Source organism: Mytilus galloprovincialis, chromosome 13 (assembly GCF_965363235.1).
Source record: "Mytilus galloprovincialis chromosome 13, xbMytGall1.hap1.1, whole genome shotgun sequence".
Taxonomy (NCBI): domain Eukaryota; kingdom Metazoa; phylum Mollusca; class Bivalvia; order Mytilida; family Mytilidae; genus Mytilus; species Mytilus galloprovincialis.
In genome coordinates this window covers 1,630,623-1,650,006 of record NC_134850.1, presented here as the reverse complement: position 1 = coordinate 1,650,006, position 19,384 = coordinate 1,630,623, and the positions used below count along the sequence as shown (strand labels likewise).

The window sequence follows — 19,384 nt, the reverse complement described above, 5'->3', positions numbered from 1 at the left end:
ATATTAAAACGTTAAAACCCGCTGCATTTGTGTGCACCTGATGTTTTTAGTCAGGAAGCTGATGTTCAGTAGTTTGTGATGTGGTTTATATGTGTTTTCTCGTTTCTCGTTTATATATATATATAAGACCGTTGATTTTCCAATTTGAAATTTTTGTCGCACTTTATAGCTTCACTCTTCGGTGTGAACCAAGGCTCCATCTTGAAGACCGCACTTTGACCTATATTTCTTTTTTTTTTTACTAATTGTGACTTGGATGGAGAGTTGTCTCCTTGGTACTCATACCACACCTTCTTATATCTATATAACACAAACACACACCAAAGTTACCTTATATTTAACGAAATCAACAGTCCATATGTACAACCCCTAAAACATGTTTTTATGCCCCACCTAGGATAGTAGAGGGGCATTATGTTTTCTGGTCTGTGCGTCCGTTCGTCCGTCCGTCTGTCCCGCTTCAGGTTAAAGTTTTTGGTCAAGGTAGTTTTTGATGAAGTTGAAGTCCAATTGACTTCAAACTTAGTATACATGTTCCCTATGATATGATCTTTTTAATTTTAATGCCAAATTAGAGGGTTTACCCCAATTTCACGGTCCACTGAACATAGAAAATGATAGTGCGAGTGGGGCATTCGTGTACTGGGGACACATGTTTTTAATACTTTTTCAAACAGCAAAAACAACCTATAAGAAGAGTTAATATATTTATATAGTGGAGAGGGCTTACACAGGCTATGCCTGTTGCCCAATCCAATTCAATTTATTTGAATAAAATATTGTTTAAACTAAACTTGTATACTTATGGGAGATATAACTTATACGGTTTAGTATAGTTTAAACATATTTATTTATAGTGGATTAGGAAACAAGTTATTTCCACTTTGCGGGTGCGAGTGTTGCCTTGTAGCGGCATTAGCCTGCTCTTTTTCGGGTGTATTTTACGTTCAAGAGATATGGCTCTCTCTTAACACGGGTCAGCCATTGATCGTCCTCTTCCGATTGACTATCATGGTTTCTCAAGACCATACTCGCAAATGGTGTCAAATTAGAGACGAAAATTAAGTCCCTGAAGTTTTGTCCCGGAACTTTTGTGTTTGTAGTCCGATGCACTAACCACTACACCACGGTTCTCCTATAATACGGTATAAAACATTAGTAGATATTCTATTATCAATTATTTGCACCTGTTTAGAAACTTAACATGACATTAGGTCGCTTCTAATATCTACTCCTAGGTACTTGGGACAGGACAATTTTTTTGGACCTCCTCTTTTTTCCCAAAATCCGTTATTTTGTTTTTTTCTTTAAATTCAATTATTTTCGTGTTTTTATGTATTAAAAGAACATATAAGAGGGCCCTCATGGGGTTTTTGATTATGTGATTACTTGGCCGTTTTTTTAATGATTATTTGATTATTAAGCCAAATATTTCATGATTATTTGATTACCTAGGACTGTATTTTTAGTTTATGATTATTTGATTACTAAAGATAAGCAAATATTTAATGATTATGTGATTATATTGGCAAAAAAATGGTGATTATGTGATTACTAGGACCCCCCCATGAGGGGCCTCATATAAATATGCACAAATAACTTGTTTTTTTACTATTTACTATAATATTAATTCCAAGTTTACTATCCACAGCGGTCACAGATATATCTCTGTATAATGTTCTTATAATACAGAAAACGCGAAAATAATTGAATTTCAAAAGGGCATTCGATACAGTCAGTTACAGCGGAGGTAATAACGTTGCTAACGTAAATTGTTATTTTCGCGACGTCAAACTGTGACTTTAAAAATCGTAGAAAAGATGCAGTTTTCGACTGATTTTTATCATTAAAATTGAATTAACTTAAAAACGAGTTCATGATCCCCTGTTTTTAAACTGACATTTGGTTTGATTACGTATGAAGATTATGTCATGAATAAGTCAATAGTGCATTTTTTTTTTTAATTGATTAATATAGAGCAAAACATAACGTTATTTTCCTACGTTCATGAACATTTGATAAATAAGAGTTATTTGTAACAATATAATGTACAAATTTATAGAACATTTATATAGAAAAAAATGCAAATAATTTAATAAAAAATGGTCTGTGTTTATTTTGCAAAACAAAAACGTTATGTATTTCTGTGAAAAGGAAAAATACGTCCACAAATCCTAATTTTGAGGAAGTATCTGAACTTTCAACCTCAATTCACTCAAAAAGTAGCACATGATGGTATATTTTTTATAACATAAATGATTTGATCAGATTAAAATTAGCCTTTATGCAAATTTTCATAAAATTTTTAATAAGGGATCAAAACTGTATCGTATGCCCTTAAAAAGGGGGAGCAGAAATTGTACCTGTGCCCCTATTTTGAAGATGGTTTATAAAAACTACTTTTAAGTACAGCCACCGCTTTTTTTTTATTTTAGGGTTACATTATTTTATGTCAGAAGGTTCAGTACTTTGACATTGTCTGTTTCTATGCGATAGTAATGTATGAATATCTTGCCTACCTTTACATGTCTTTTATGTGAACTGTTGAACATGTTGTGTGGTTAATGTCTATTTAAAGGTTACACTAATAACATAATAAGAGTGATGTTCGTGTGTGTCCAACACATATGGCCCAACGGGGTACATCTACATTCCTTAAAAAAAAATTACCAATTAAATAACAAAGTCGGATTTAATGCTCGTTTTCTTGTACCACGCAGTCTCAATTTATAATTGCCATTTTACAAATCCATCCTTTCAATATTATAGAAATTTTTAAACTAAAATAATCATGCAATTGTCTATATTGTCTAAAATATTTGTCTACACGCAATTGTTTAAATTTATCTTAAAAGATAAGAATATTAATCCTTAATCAATCTACATTGAAATCTAATGTGATGTAACCTTTCGTGATGTTCTAATATCTCTAGTGCCACCTCTCTCAGGAAAAATGAAAAACACTTTAGAGGGGGCGTGTTTTTTTTGTTAATTTAATCGTTTGTAAGTAAAGACGAGGGATATAAAAACAACTTCGATAAAACAATACAATTCTTGTTTATGTATGTTTATATTTAAAAAGCAGGGGTTTTTTCAAGTATACAATAAGTGTTTGTCCTTAGGAATAAAACATCTCTCCCTATCCTTAACCATATATCCTCACAAATTATGAACAGTCGATGGCTTAGATGGTCTCTTTGGTCTCTCTTGGTCATGTAGCTCCACGCGTCTTAATATAATTATACTAGGCTTTTAATTAAGTACTTGGCTGTTTGCATGGCGATACAACCACCGACAATCGGCAAGAAATCTGATAACCCCCCTTTTTTGACGATCAATGCATTTGAATGAGGACATGTAGATGGAACCCCCCCCCCCCCCCATTTCTGTCCTGGGTTAGGATTCCCCCCTTTTTTTGAATGGCTGGATCCGCCCCTGGCACATACTATTATCTATTATGGAAAACATATTTCTATAGCTATCTCATTTACACAACCACCGTCTAGTACTTTCTACTTCTACTCATTTAAATCATGCACAGTATACAAAAAGAAAAAAAGATTGGTCATATGAAAAAAGTAAAACAAATAGTTGAAATTAATCAGTAATAGTAAAGAGGGACGAAAGATACCAGAGGGAGAGTCAAACTCATAGATAAGAAAATAAACTAACAACGCCATGGCTAAAAAGACAAACATACAAATAATAGTACAGAAGTCACAACATAGAAAACTAAAGACTTAGCAATACGAACCCCACCAAAAACTTGGGGTGATCTCATTTGCTCCGGAAGGGTAAGCAGATCCTGCTCCATAGTAAAATTCGCATGAAGCTACACTAGTATTTAAAAAGATGATTTTTTTATGAATTTCACTCCTTTGCAAAAAAAATAACAAATGTGATTTCAAGTATCATATGTGAACCTTTTAAAATGTTGATACTACGAAGTTAAACATGCAGCCTAAAGTGTGGTCATTTATACTTATAACTATTAAACTTGATAAAATTGAAGACTGTTTATAAATCTCCCCCTCTTTATACACACGTTAGTTTTATCTTTTCATGCCTAACATATTTAAAATTCCACGTTGAATAAGTTAAGTCATTTTTACAAATTAAAGAAATATTTTTTGTCTTTCAAATCTTGATAAAATTCTTTTGTTGCAATCCGTTGTATATAATTTAATATTATGAAGAAAGTGAACATTAAAATTTCCGCGTTCACTCTTTATCGAGAATATAATGTGAATTAAATGCAACTAAAGCGGTAAATATTATTGTTGCTTGAGGAAATTTTAAATAAAGTTTATTTATAAACGCACGAAATACACTATGGTATTGTTATATTTAAATAGGCATGTTTGCCAAATAATGAGGGCCCTCATGGGGTTTTTGATTATGTGATTAGTTGGCCGTTTTTTTAATGATTATTTGATTATTAAGCCAAATATTTCATGATTATTTGATTACCTAGGACTGTATTTTTAGTTTATGATTATTTGATTACTAAAGATAAGCAAATATTTAATGATTATGTGATTATATTGGCAAAAAAATTGTGATTATGTGATTACTAGGACCCCCCCATGAGGGGCCTCAATAATGGAGGGATTCTCAATGTTAAAATCTGGATTTGTTTTGATTCGTTATACGGTAGGTAAAGAGAACATAAAGAAAGATACCTTAAATGATATATATAAAACTTAGAATAAACATAAAACATTCGAGGATAGTTGTCTCGTTTGGGAAGCATACCACATCTCATTTTTATCTTGAAACAGATAAAAAGTTAAAGTGCGTTTGATATACTTGATTGTAATGAGCTATTTGGTTAGTACTAGCTAATGCTATGAAGATAAGTAAAACTGTCTGATAAAAATATGACCCTTTTCATTCAAAGCACATTGTAAATGCCTGTCTATGTTTAATGCTTTTACACTAGTAATTTTGGGGTCTTTTATAGCTTGCTGTTCGGTGTGAGCCTAGGTTCCGTGTTGAAGACCGTACCTTGACCTATAATGGTGTACTTTTATTAACTGTGACTTGGATGGAGAGTTGTCTCATAGCCCGAGTTCACTTGAAACTCTCCAGTTAACTTTACTTACTCGGGTTTCAACAAAACGATTTTACTTGAACCACTCGAGTTAACCCCTCATACCCTGGTTCCAACCCTCACCGAGCCAGAGTTAAACTCGAGAAACTCTTGAATGACGTCAAACCAATGAGAATATTTTATTTTTTATGCTTGGTCAGGGCCTTATCCTAGAGTTACTTAGAGTTGTTCCGAATATCAACTCAAGTGCGTACACGTGATAATCTATTAACTCTGAAGTCGATTGAAGAGTTTCAAGTGAACTCGGCCATTGGCACTCACACCACATCTGCCTATCTATATTTAACTCGTTTAAAGCCTTCTTTCTAATTTTAAAGTGTTTAAAAGTCATAGGTGTTAACTGCTTGTCGATTTTTAAATATTAGTAAATAACAATCGTTGATCGCGTCACTCTCACTTGTGTACCTTTGATATGTTATGTGCTACCTTTACTGTAAGAAGACGCAAAATGAGAAAAAAAAGCAACGTAAATCTATCCCCAGACAAAAGGATATTTATAGTCTCCTAATTAAAACACGCCTAGAAATACATTTTTATGGCCCCGCAACGAAGTTGTCAGTGCCATATAGTTTTACCATTGTCCGAAATTCCGATATTCCGTAATTCCGTAATTCCGTCATTCCGTCATTCCACAACAAACCATTATACGGAGTTTTTTTCTAAACACCTTCAGATATTGGGCTGATTTTTGGTATGTGAGTTTACCATGATGAGTTACAGATCAAGTTTAAAGTTTTGTTCCGCTCCACTAATTTTTTTACGAAATTACGGGCTTTGGACTTTAATAAATTGTTAAAAATCACAGTTAAACGGATTTTTTTTCTAAACGCTTACAAATATTGGGCTTATTTTTGGTATGTGAGTTAACCATGATGAGTTACTGTAACAGATCAAGTTTAAGTTTTGTTCTGCTTGGCTAAATTATGCCGAAACTGGGTGCTATGGACTTTGATAAATTGTTGAAAATCACAGTTATACAGACTGTTTTTCATAACGCTTTCAAATATAGGACTAATTTATAGTATGTGAGTTACCCATGATGAGTTACAGATCAAGTTTAAGTTTCCTTCCGCTCTGCAATTTTTTGCTGTAATTTCGGGCTTTGGACTATGATACATTTTTGAAAAATCACAGTTATACAGACCTTTTTTCTAAATGCTTTTAGATATTGGGCAGATTTTTAGTATGTGAGCAAACCATGACTAGTTACAGCCGAAGGCCACCAATGGGTCTTCAATACATCGAGAAACTCCCGCACCCGGAGGTGTACTCCAGCTGGCCCCTAAACAAAAATGTATACATGCGTTTCTCCGTTGCAGTCGTCAGTGATGAAAAAAACGATTTACCTCCACATTTCTCGTTTAGAGATGTATACTCCTCTGGTATTAATGTATATTTTAATGGACTTCATGACTTGGCTTTTGTATAAATAGTTTCGTACTTTTAATTAGCTGTCAGTGTCAAAATTTTAGGTACCTGCTATTTAATTGTCTGCTCTGGTTTTATTGCGGTTGTTGTTTTACCGAGACGCACTCAACATCGTTCCACGTCTTTGAAACCGTCAAATAACAAACAAACGTAAAACAGATGCAAACTTTAAATTTAATCATAAGCAGAACTTAACATTATTTTGTTTTCTGATCTTGATCGCATGTTTTTGAACCTAATCATAATATTAGCATGCAGACGAATGCTTATGATATTTCGGTAGATGTTTTTGAATTCTCAATGGCCGCTTGTTTGTTTTTATTTCTTTCTCGGTGTAAACGTGACCTAGCTGTACTAATTAGTTTCTGTACAAAATATCGTGTTACTGGATAAGAAAGCAGTATCTTAAGTGCAATCTATGAAGATTTGAAATATTAATTGGCATGTGTCTGTTAACCGGTACACTTTAATTTCTGATAATAAGTATAGATTTGCCAGTATTTTCTAGTGACAAGTTGAATATAATTTTATAAATCTAAATAACTTTAAAAAAAACAATAGAATTCTTAATCAGTGTCCTCTTTGAGAAAGATCTATACTAGAATTGGTGTAAAATAGAATAGAATTTCAGTTGTTCCATAGTTGCATGTTGACACTGGACGGTCATCAAATTATAAACATAAATATCTAAACCCTCTCATTTTTACAGTAGGGGGACAACTTCCAAAACATGCAAAAGATTAAACACATGCATGTAGACCATTTTTGAGGTTTCGGCTTTTTACAATTTTCTATAGATATAGAAAGATGTGGTGTGAATGCCAATGAGACAACTCTCCATCCAAATAACAATTTAAAAAAGTAAACCATTATATGTTCGGAATAACTTTTCTTCCTGAGCATCTGAGTTCAACCACGTTTTGTGATTAAGTTTATGGTGCCCGTTCGTAAGTTTGTTATATGTCTTTTTTTGACAGTCTTTTTGTTTATTTCATTTTGCGATGGTGCTGTTTGACGTTTTGAACTATGCTATCGAGTACCTTTGCGATGGTGCTGTTTGACGTTTTGAACTATGCTATCGAGTACCTTTGCGATGGTGCTGTTTGACTTTTTGACCAATGCTATCGAGTACCTTTGCGATGGTGCTGTTTGACGTTTTGACCTATACTATCGAGTACCTTTGCGATGGTGCTGTTTGACGTTTTGAACTATGCTATCGAGTACCTTTGCGATGGTGCTGTTTGACGTTTTGACCTATGCTATCGAGTACCTTTGCGATGGTGCTGTTTGACGTTTTGACCTATGCTATCAAGTACCTTTGCGATGGTGCTGTTTGACGTTTTGACCTATGCTATCGAGTACCTTTGCGATGGTGCTGTTTGACGTTTTGAACTATGCTATCGAGTACCTTTGCGATGGTGCTGTTTGACGTTTTGAACTATGCTATCGAGTACCTTTGCGATGGTGCTGTTTGACGTTTTGAACTATGCTATCGAGTACCTTTGCGATGGTGCTGTTTGACGTTTTGAACTATGCTATCGAGTACCTTTGCGATGGTGCTGTTTGACGTTTTGACCTATGCTATGGAGTACCTTTGCGATTGTGCTGTTTGACGTTTTGAACTATGCTATCGAGTACCTTTGCGATGGTGCTGTTTGACGTTTTGACCTATGCTATTGAGTTCCTTTGACAACATTTCACTTCTGTTCTCCATTCAGAAATTTTGAAAATATGGTTTATTGCAAAAGGAGGCGGTAAATAAAAAAGGGATACTTAAAGTTAGAAACGAACTGACAGTGTGATGACAAGAAAAAAATCAAAATACTAAAATAAGACAAAATATAGTGTATAAGACAGCAACACAATTGACAAAACAGAACATCTAGACGGTTGTTTACGGTCTTCAACAATAGACAGGTGTATATTTTACAATGCATGTGTCAAGCTCTTCAATTCCTTGTGGCTTGAAAAAAGAGTTAACGTACAGTATTTAATATCATCAAGGTGTAATACTAGCAATTATTTCCCCCTATTAGTGTTTATTACATTTAAAAATTGTGCAGAATTTATTTTTGTTTCAAATAAAGAAATACTGGCATGAGTAAATTTTTGCCTGTCCAGTACTATAGAAAACATTTCACATAATATGTCATTGCATATAAAGAAATAACCATCACTGGAAAATTACCAATGAAATGTCCCCCTTATTTAACCTGTGTACAATCTTTAGTAACCATGTAAGCTCCAGTTTCCAAAATATTCTATAGAAACCCCGGAAAAAAATAAATAATGGTGCTTTGAAATACCCAAGACAAATGTTTATGACACAGAAAATGTTTTACTGCAAACATGTAGCATTAATTACCTCCAACTGTCAAATTCATGGGAAATTTTTTTGTCTTTCTATTTTCGTATACAACCGGATGTGACGTGGCGTACATTGTACCATGATTTGGTGGAATTACATCTCAATACAAAAGTTTTTTTTTTAAATTCTAAGAATAAAAATTAGAACCAAAAAAACATTAAGTTATTACATGTAATAGCTGGACACGAAGGTGCTGACTTGCTAAATCCAGCTTATCTTGCAATGTTTATCCCACTCCCAACTTATTTTCTTTCTTTTTTCCACATACAACATGTTGATCCCTTATATCCCTTCTAATAGTCGGTTAAAGAGCTCACCAGAGCTCATGATTTGCTTGTTATTATGTATATATATACCGACTCTAAACAAAATTTACTTACTATATCCCACGTCCCTATACTTTTTTACCCCTTATATCCATAATCCCAAAAGTTTGTCAACATGGACCAAATAATTATCTGTGTACAGTCTTCAATCTATTAAAAAGTTGAACTTTGTAAAGGTTTCCTGAAATTTATTGGCTCGTTCATATACAGTGAAACCTGTTTAAACTGAACCTCCTCGCGACTTAAGATTTTGTTTGGTTTTACCAGGTTCACAACGCACATAATTTGATACGACGGTGCTCACGAACATGTTTGGTTTATGCATGTTTTTGGTTTATATAGGATTCGGTTTAGTCAGGTTTCACTGTAACTGTATACAGAACATTAAATTCAGTCATAACTAGGGCTTCAATATCTGATAATGCAGTGTAAATGAATATTTGACACCGTAAAAGTACGAGGAAAAGACGCGCAATGGTCATAATCAATTTAGCGGTCGCACATTTAAATAAATGGACATTACTTATTGGGTGTTGGATACTTGACAATTTTTTTCTCTTTACTACAAGCGGAGAGCGGATAATTCATTTATAGGATTGCCTTCATGATTGACCACAGTAATAAATGACCTTTTTTCTGGTCATTTCCAAAGATCGATCTTACTCGGACAATTAAGCTAATGGGGTTGTCTTGGCGAACAGAAATAATTTATAAACCTTATTTGTAGAAATATTCAGACAGTTTTCTATTCCTGTGAGAATTATATTTGGAAAATTTCGTCGTCACTAATGATGAAGAAAGAAACTAAGGAAACAATTGAGGGGATGATTTGGAAGGATGTTAATTTAAGAATATTTATTTTTGTATTCTATATATATTTTTTTGCAATTATTCTCTATTCTCACCATTTTTATTTATTATTTTTTAATTATTTGTTTTTAAATTTCTGTAGATTTGGTCCATTATTCTCTTTTCTCTTTTTTCACTTTTTTAAATTTTTCATTCTTTTTTTTCCTGTAAATTTGGTCCATTATTCTCTATTCTCTTTTCTCACTTTTTTTATTTTTTGTTTTTCATTTTTCATTTTTTTTTTTCTGTAGATTTGGTCCATTATTCTATATTCTGTACACCCTATCCAGATCCTCACAAATTGAAAACAACCAATTGAATTGTTTCAAATTTTTCATGTCGGTGCCTTTTATAGCTAACTATAAGGAATGAGTTTTTCTCATTTTCAATGAAGTTGTCTATAGTCGCTTACATCCACTTCATTTGAACTTTGGTGGATACATAGTTGTCTTATTGGCAATATTATTTCCTCATTTTCATATCATTTAAAACGTGCTTTGTTTTTTTTTTGTTTTTTGTTTTTTTTTTTTTAGATTAACTTTTAGAACTTTGACATTTCTAAATTTCCACTTTGTATTGCATACAGTTCAAAATTATTCATTCTAATGAATTACCATATCTTTATGAATATAAATTACGAGTCATCTTCATGAAAAACCATGCCACCATCATTTATAGACTTAAAGGTTGATTGTCAATGATACCAATATTATATCTCTGATACCACACTTGTTTTGTCCAGTCAAATTACTATTAAGGCGTCAGTAAATCAATCATTAATTTAAGCATTCGCTTCAAACAGTTTATTGACCATGAAAAAAATTCTATATGTCATGTCGTGACTGATAATCCAAGTTAATCTGTTTATTCCGAGATAACACTACTTAAGTGTTCTTTGTAATAATCGGCAATTTAAAAAAAAAATTAGAACATGGCCGAAAACATAACACCGACATAACCATTCATTTTTAAAGTTATCCTTATCCTTAGTTAGAAACGGTAGGTCTTTTGTTTCAGCGTGTCTGGTAATTCAAGAAATCTCGTGTTAAATTTTGATTCGATTGAAAGCGAACTACGGAGTAGCCCGCCCCCCCCCTCCCCCTTAATGTTTAATTTCTACTGCATTTTAACTAAATTACATCTTTAATTACAAGATTAGGAAGAGGAATCGATACTATATTCGTGCACAATTCTACAATTTGAGAATAAATTAATGTCAACTTGAGTGTGGTTTTTAGTTTTGATTTGTCATGATTCTTAGTAAGTTTGGCGCTTATTATTAATTTTTAACATCTACTTTATCAGCAATCAAAGCCGGGCTCCAAAGTTATTGTGGAACTGCTTATTCTAGAGATGACGCGAATCAGATGTGGATACTAAAACATTCCAAAGATCTTTTAGAGAACATACATTCTAAGACTCTCTCATCTTGCCATAGTATTAAAGCATTTGACTTTTCTTTACTAAACACAAGTATTCCCCATTTAAAACTTAAAGACAAATTGAAAAAGTTTGCATTACTTTATTTCATTTAAAAGGATGGCAAACGTAGATAAAAGTATTTTGCCATGGAGAGGGATAACTCAAACTTCGTTCTTATGTTGTACTGTTATACCACTGCCCCAGGTTAGGGGAGGGTTGGGATCCCGCTAAAATGTTTAACCCCGCCACATTATTTATGTATGTACCTTTCCCAAGTCAGTAGCCTGTAATTCAGTGGTTGTCGTTTGTTTATGTGTTACATATTTGTTTTTCGTTCTTTTTTTACACAAAATTGTTGACAATGAGGGTCGGTTGAAAACAAAACTTTACAACAAAAGTTATAATTTCAGCTTCCCAATTGTTAACTTTCCATTTCAATGTAGCAACATTCCAGCAACGCCTACATACGGAGTATACATCTCCGAATTGATACGATATTTCCGTGCTTGCATTTCCTATCATGATTTCCTTGATAAAGGATTGCCGCTCACATGGCAGCTATTAAACCAATAGTTCGAAAGGTGAAGTTGAATTCATCTCTTCGTAAATTGTACGGACGCCATCACAGGTTGGATGACGGTTATAGAATAACCGTCTGACAGATGATATCGGATATGTTCCTAATGTCGTAGCTACATTACCTTTCCCTTTACATGAATGCGTCCTACCGAATAAGCCTATTTACCGGATTTGTAGTAACATGAGCAACACGACGGGTGCCACATGTGGAGCAGTATCTGCTGGACCATTTCGGAGCACCTAAGATCACCCGCAAGTTTTTGGTGGGGTTCGTAATGCTTAGTCTTTAGTTGTCCATATTGTGTCTGCGGTACTTTTATTTGTCTGTTTGTCTTTTTATTTTTAGTCATGGGTTTGACTGTTCCTCTGATATCTTTCGTCCCTCCTTTATGAACGAACGCGATCATTTATATTTTCAGGTGCGCATGCTTTATTTGTCATGCTTATCCTTTCTTATGAAAGAGGGACGAAAGATACCAGAGGAACAGTCAAACTCATAAATCGAAAATAAACTGACAACGCCATGGCTAAAATTGAAAAGGACAAACAGAAAACGATAGTACACATGACACAACATAGAAAACTAAAGAATAAACAACACGAACCCCACGAAAAACTTGGGGTGATCTCAGGTGCTCTGGAAGGGTAAGCAGATCCTGCTCCACATGTGGAACCCGTCGTGTTGCTTATGAGATAAAAAATCCGGTAAATATTATGAGTGTCTTGATGCGCACTCTTATATTTTTTTGTTTAATAATTTGTTTTTAGCATTTCCTCTTGGTTGACGTGAATTATTACAGGGAATATTGGAGCATCATTGACCATTCTTTAAAAACAAACTTAACTTTTTCTCAGATTAGGAATTATAAAGCAGTTTACTACTTTTCTACATTGGCTAGAGGTATAAGGGGAGGGTTGAGATCTCACAAACATGTTTAACCCCGCCGCATTTTTGCGCCTGTCCCAAGTCAGGAGCCTCTGGCCTTTGTTAGTCTTGTATTATTTTAACTTTGAGTTTCTTGTGTACAATTTGGAGTTTAATATGGTGTTCATTATCACTGAACCAGTATATATTTGTTTAGGGGCCAGCTGAAGGACGCCTCTGGGTGCGAGAATTTCTCGTTGCATTGAAGACCTGTTGTGTTGGTGACCTTCTGCTGTTGTCTGCATCATATAGTCATTCTCATATTTGAGATTTTTTTGGCGTTTTGATTTGAACAATTTCAAATATCAAACATTAGACCTAAAAAATTTAAATGTTGCCAAAAAATGCCTTAATATATAAGCGAAATAAGTGTAATATTTATTAACAATGCTGAAAAAAACAATAATGAGCGACACAAACTCCAATGAAACGGCACACACCATAAAATTGAACAAAAAATGAAAACACTAATTAAGAAAATCAACTTTACTAACCATGAACCTAAACCTTAAACCTGTGTAACACAAACTTCAACCAAGCAACACAAACCATGACTTAAAGGAAAAACAAAAACAAGAGGGACAAAAGAAATAACTTAGCTCTAAATCAAATCATTAAGAATCAGCGACACGAACTACAACAAAGCAACACAATTAAGTCATACATTGAAGGTAAAATGACAACATTAGGCACAATCAAGTTTATAAAGAATAAATCGAAACTTTGTTTAGTCTGAGCAATACACCTTTTCGCTATTTGTCCGCCATTACTGGATATCACACAGGTTCCCGTAAAATTTTGACGTCATAAAGCAAAATATCTGACGCCACAATGGAAAAGTGATTTTTGTATGCGTCAAAAGTTCAAGCGGCCGGGTCAGCCGGGATTAGCGATAAGGTGTATACAACCCCAATCAAAGCAACACACTATTAATAAGAGGGAAAATGAGAACACTTATCTAGGGACAATCAGATTTACAAAGCACTAAATCAAAACCTAAAGTTGAGCAACACAAACCCAAGCAAAGTAACACATACTATAAATTGAAGGGAAAGTGGCAACACTAAGGACAATTAAGATTACGTCTAGCACTTAAACAAAACCTTGAAAGAAAGCAACACAATATCATCAATATAAAGGAAAATGACAACATAAGAGACATTTTTTACAAAGCAACACATAATCAAACAAAGTAACATCGGTTTATACAAAGCAACACAAATTCTTAGAAAGCAATACAGACTCTTAGAAAGCAACACATACTCTTAGAAAGCAACACAGACTCTTAGCAACACAGACTCTTACAAAGCAACACAGACTCTGACAAAGCAACACAGACTCTAAGAAAGCAACACAGACTCTAAGAAAGCAACACAGACTGACAAAGCAACACAGACTCTGACAAAGCAACACAGACTCTAAGAAAGCAACACAGACTCTAAGAAAGCAACACAGACTCTGACAAAGCAACACAGACTCTTAGGAAGCAACACACTCTTAGCAACACAGACTCTGACAAAGCAACACAGCCTCTTAGAAAGCAACACAAACTCATAAAGCAACACAGACTCTTAGAAAGCAACACAGACTCTTAGAAAGCAACACAAACTCATAAATCAACACATGCAGACTCTAATAAAGTCGTCAGTGTTCTTACTCACCTAATTGCACCCGTAAACTATGAACGTTTAACCATATTATCTCTAAAAGGTATTATAATAGATTCTAGGTATTAGACTAGAAATTACGGAAATGGAAAACTGTTATTACATAGAAGCTAAAGTAAAATAAATAATCAAGACATAAACATAACAAAAAATGCTTTTTTCTTGTCTTATTTTCAATTACTTAAGCACAGACGAGACGATCTTAGAACGAAATAATTCAATCTATCGTGTTTACTATGGAATCTTAGACGGCCAGTCATTATATAACTTCTTACATACGGCTAATTCATTCAGTTCCAATCATTAATGTAGACATATTGATTCCCACCTAATTGTATATAGAACATAGATCATTTCTTCAGCAGACGGTTCGATCTGCACGTGTTAATGTTATGATATATGCAGCAGACGTTTCGATCAGCTTAAGTGATGACTTAAGTCTTGATTTAGTCTACTTTTTTCCAGACATTGTAATGTCTAATTTGTCATGTCAAACATTTTATTGTATCTATTATTCAATAACCATAAGTTAAAGTAAAATTGGTTAAATTGGGTTAAAAAAATGTTACGTCAAAATGTATAGCACAAGGTTATATGAACTAAAGAGTTTAGCTAGTTACAGGAATATGAAGGAAATAAGAAATGACATAATGTAACGAGTTTCATGATTATCAAATAAAAAAGAAAAGAAAACCATGTGAATAAAGATGGATACTCATTTGTAGTAACGTAGCTACATACAAGAGGGGCTTAGTTTGCGATTCTTCATTATTTTATTCTTTTAGTGTTCATCCATTTTTCTCTGTTCATTATAATTAAGCATTTATTATTCTCTGTATGCTTATACCTGTTTTGGTCCTATATTTTGCACGTGTTACCAATTATTCTCTATTCTGTAAACCTAATTAAGACCCTCACACAAATGACATGCTGATATATATTGAAGTAAAATAGCAAAATTACAGAAGGAAAATTCAAAACGGAATGTGTCTTATTAAAGAACAAAATCTTCTGTTTAATTTGTATATTAAAAGTTATAGAATAACAACCTTCTGTTTAGTTTGTATATTAAAAGTAATAGAATAACAACCTTCTGGGTGTTCTCTAAGCATTGAACAAACGTCCTTCGACAGTATTATAGCTGATTTAGATTTTACTAAATATCTCCTCATACTAAAGATTCTTACCAAGTTTATGTTGCTTAAAAATGTCATTAAAACTAACCTAACATTAATCTGCTCTTATGATACCCAGCAATGATTTTTTTGATTTTTGGAGTTGAATTAAAGTACATTTGTTTTGATCTTTTGTTTAGTTTTTTTTTTTTTATTAAGAACTAGAATACATTTGTATTATCTGAATTTGTGGCTTTATGATGTTGAACCTGTTAAGATTTTGTGAATCAATAAACTTGTACATGTTGTTGTCGAGTTTCATTTTTCTATTTATTTTAATGTTGTCTGCTTTTTACCGACTTTTTGTTCTCTTACACATTTGTTAGGCATCTTCTCTTTAGTATATGATTTTCGTTTACATACATATTTGTTGAGTTTCTTCTGTTTTGTCTTTGATTTTTTGTTGTTTTTTCACATTTATTAAATTTGTTTTGTGTTGACAGCTGTAAGAATTATATATTAAAGTAAACAAATCGTCTTCATTCCTATTTGGGTTTTTTTTCTACTTTTTGTTAATATGAATTATGCATCAAGGATTATTACCTGATTTTTAATTACAGATTCTATTACAAATCGGTACTTGTGCGATGGTAAAACATTACAATACTTCAACAGGGAGGTCAGTTTTGTGTGAATCTGTCAAATGCCAGGGAGGTTTGTATAATTCAGTTTTACTTTGACCAATAAGGGTTCATTTTTACAATTTGTGACTTGGATGGAGAGTTGTCTCATTGGCTCTCATCTTTTTATATCCATTTAGCCAATTTTCTGAAGCTTATGTAATTGTTTTTTTTTTGAAGATATTCAAATTGTGCGATACAATAAATCAGGTATATGTATTGTCATCAACGGTTAGATTGAACAATCTGTATGTTAAAAAAAAAAAGAATATGTGACAAATAGTTTCTTTTACTCGAGCTATTAATCTTATTTTTCTTCACTATTTTTAAACAGTACGTCTTGATATTATTGGATATCATATTTTCAATATCAAATATTTATACATATTAAAAATAGCACTGATCGTGTGTAAAAACATCTAATAATGACATATTGATGTAGAACATCTATCCGTGGTGAATGATACACAGATAAAATACTTTTAAATATATAGACGATTTGCATGCTAATTAAATAGACGTCTATAGAATTACTTTGATGTGGTGATGTGACGTCTAGAATAACCTTGATGCGGTCATGTCTTAGTGTCAGTGTGTAAGTTTCAGAATAGAGAAAAATGGCGAAATAGATAAAATAGACAAAATAATCAAGACAAAAGAGAATAATGGCGTTCTTAATTGTACAGAAAAGAAATAATGGTCAAAATGATTTAAAATAGAGACAATGGATTTAATAAATACATGAAATGTAGACACAGGACTCCTCGTTCGGGTAACAAACTAAGATCGATGGTCACTTTAAAAATTGGACCAATAGTTATCAAAGGTACCAGGATTATAATTTAGTACGCCAGACGCGCGTTTCGTCTACATATGACTCATCAGTGACGCTCATATCAAAATATTTATAAAGCCTAAGAAGTACAAAATTGGACCAAACTCTTTCACAACAAAATGATTTGAATTATACTTAAAATTAAACATATAAAATGAATTATGATGGAGTAAAATGAAAGGTAACCAAAACAAAAATACAAAATAATGATAAAATTGAATTCTCAACAAAAATACAAAATAATGATAAAATTGAATTCTCAACAAAAATACAAAATAATGATAAAATTGAATTCGCAAATCCTTAAATAAAGGCAACAGTAGTATACCGCTATTCAAACTCATAAATCCATGGACAAAAAACAAAATCGGGGTAACAAACTAAAACTGAGGGAAACGCATAAATATAAGAGGAGAACAACGACACAACACTCCAATGTAACTAACACACACAGAAACGGATCAAGCATCAGACAAAATTCCACGAGAATAACAAATATAACATCGAAACCAAATACATAAGATATATAAACTCACAACAGCTACCACTGCAGAAATTGTGTCCGCCAGACTTTCATCTACAACAGACTATTCAGTGATGCTCGAATCAAAAAGTAACAATAAAGGACCTTAATTCCTGACGGGAAAATATTTTAATACAATTTAGTATGCTTCAATATAAAATGAAAGAAGTTATAATTTATTTCAGCACTTGAATTTTGCCACGTGAACTACACAAGAGATATTTGTAATCCGTGTCCACTAGGCTCGTATATGGTAGATACGATTGATTCACGATATTTTGAAAATGACAGATCTGTTTTCAAATGTGTTGACAGTATGCATTGGTCCTGCCCACCAGGTAAATTAAACACTAAAAGATTGATCCGTTTTCAAATGTGTCGACATGTTCTATTGGTCAGATTGATCTGTTTTCAAATGTGTCGACATGTTCTATTGGTCAGATTGATCTGTTTTCAAATATGTCGACATGTTCTATTGGTCTTGCTTTTATGAGTGGTCAATATGTTTTCAAATGTGACTACCATTTTCGGAGGCTTACATTTCATGTAGGTAGAGCCCAAAAAGTTCTATCTGTTTTCAAATATGTCAACATGTATGAAGGTAAAACTACAGTAACAATTGTCATTGTTCTCCTGGTGTGTAGAACATTAAGTAAGCAATCTGTTTCCAAATGTCACCAATTGGTTTTGCTCAGTGTTTCCTGTTAAACAATGTAAATATTGATCTGTGTTTAATTAAATCAGTCATTGATCTAGGTAAAACATGTAATCAATGTATACCTCCTCCAATTTCATATATGTCGAAAGTATTATTGGTATTCCTTCTGTGTAATTTCCAGATATGGTCCCTTTCTTCATGGTGACACAACAAAATTGATTGAAAACAATAAAAATATTGCTCCTTAGGTTTAGCCAGAAACGTATTGAGATCAAGAAAACCGCACATCGATGAAAAAAATAATATTCACCAGTTGGTGTATAACTCAAAAACAATTAATGAATTAATGTAACAAATGAGCATTTTGACTTTGACTGAAGTATTTGGAACCTTAATGTCTTATTATTTTTTTTATGGAAAAAGCATGTTATAAATATTGTTCAAACCAAGGCTTTACCTGTTGAGCTGATCATACTCTCATGGACTAACAGTTCCAGTCGTGGTATCGACCTGGTTCTAGTAAATGATGCATTAGCAACTAAAGTCTGATATTTTATTCATGTGACTCGGAAGGGTACACATAAACAGATGATTATACAAGTACATTATGTTATACCACGTGTCAATTCCTCTTATTTACCTTCTTCTAGAGGCAGAGATGGTTTATGGTAAAATAACAGATACTCATCAGCCTCCATGTGAATGTGATAGGTCAAGAGGTTATTATGGGTCAAATTTTTATAATTGTGAGTTAGTAGAGGAACCATGTGGCAAAGGATTAGAATTATCTATTCGTGGTAAGTAGTATTACTAGTCCCTTATATGATATATGGTAAAGCAATCAACAATCAACAAATCAAGGAGAGGAATTTGTATAAGTGACTTATCACTTGTTT

General features: G+C 33.1%; 1 protein-coding gene across 4 annotated transcripts in view; it reads left to right on the top strand.

The window, feature by feature from the left end:
* LOC143057866 (uncharacterized) overlaps nt 1-19,384 on the top strand; it is a 32,826-nt gene that overhangs the window by 1,665 nt on the left and 11,777 nt on the right. The window contains exons 1-4 of one of the 4 annotated variants that reach the window (XM_076231303.1): nt 4,605-4,653; nt 16,413-16,506; nt 18,016-18,168; nt 19,139-19,285. In XM_076231303.1, the coding sequence (XP_076087418.1) occupies nt 4,618-4,653; nt 16,413-16,506; nt 18,016-18,168; nt 19,139-19,285 (430 nt within the window). In that variant the 5' untranslated portion in view covers nt 4,605-4,617. Of the gene's footprint in view, nt 1-4,604; nt 4,654-16,412; nt 16,507-18,015; nt 18,169-19,138; nt 19,286-19,384 lie in introns of those variants that run through there. The other 3 variants (XM_076231304.1, XM_076231305.1, XM_076231306.1) reach the window with 3 other exon arrangements.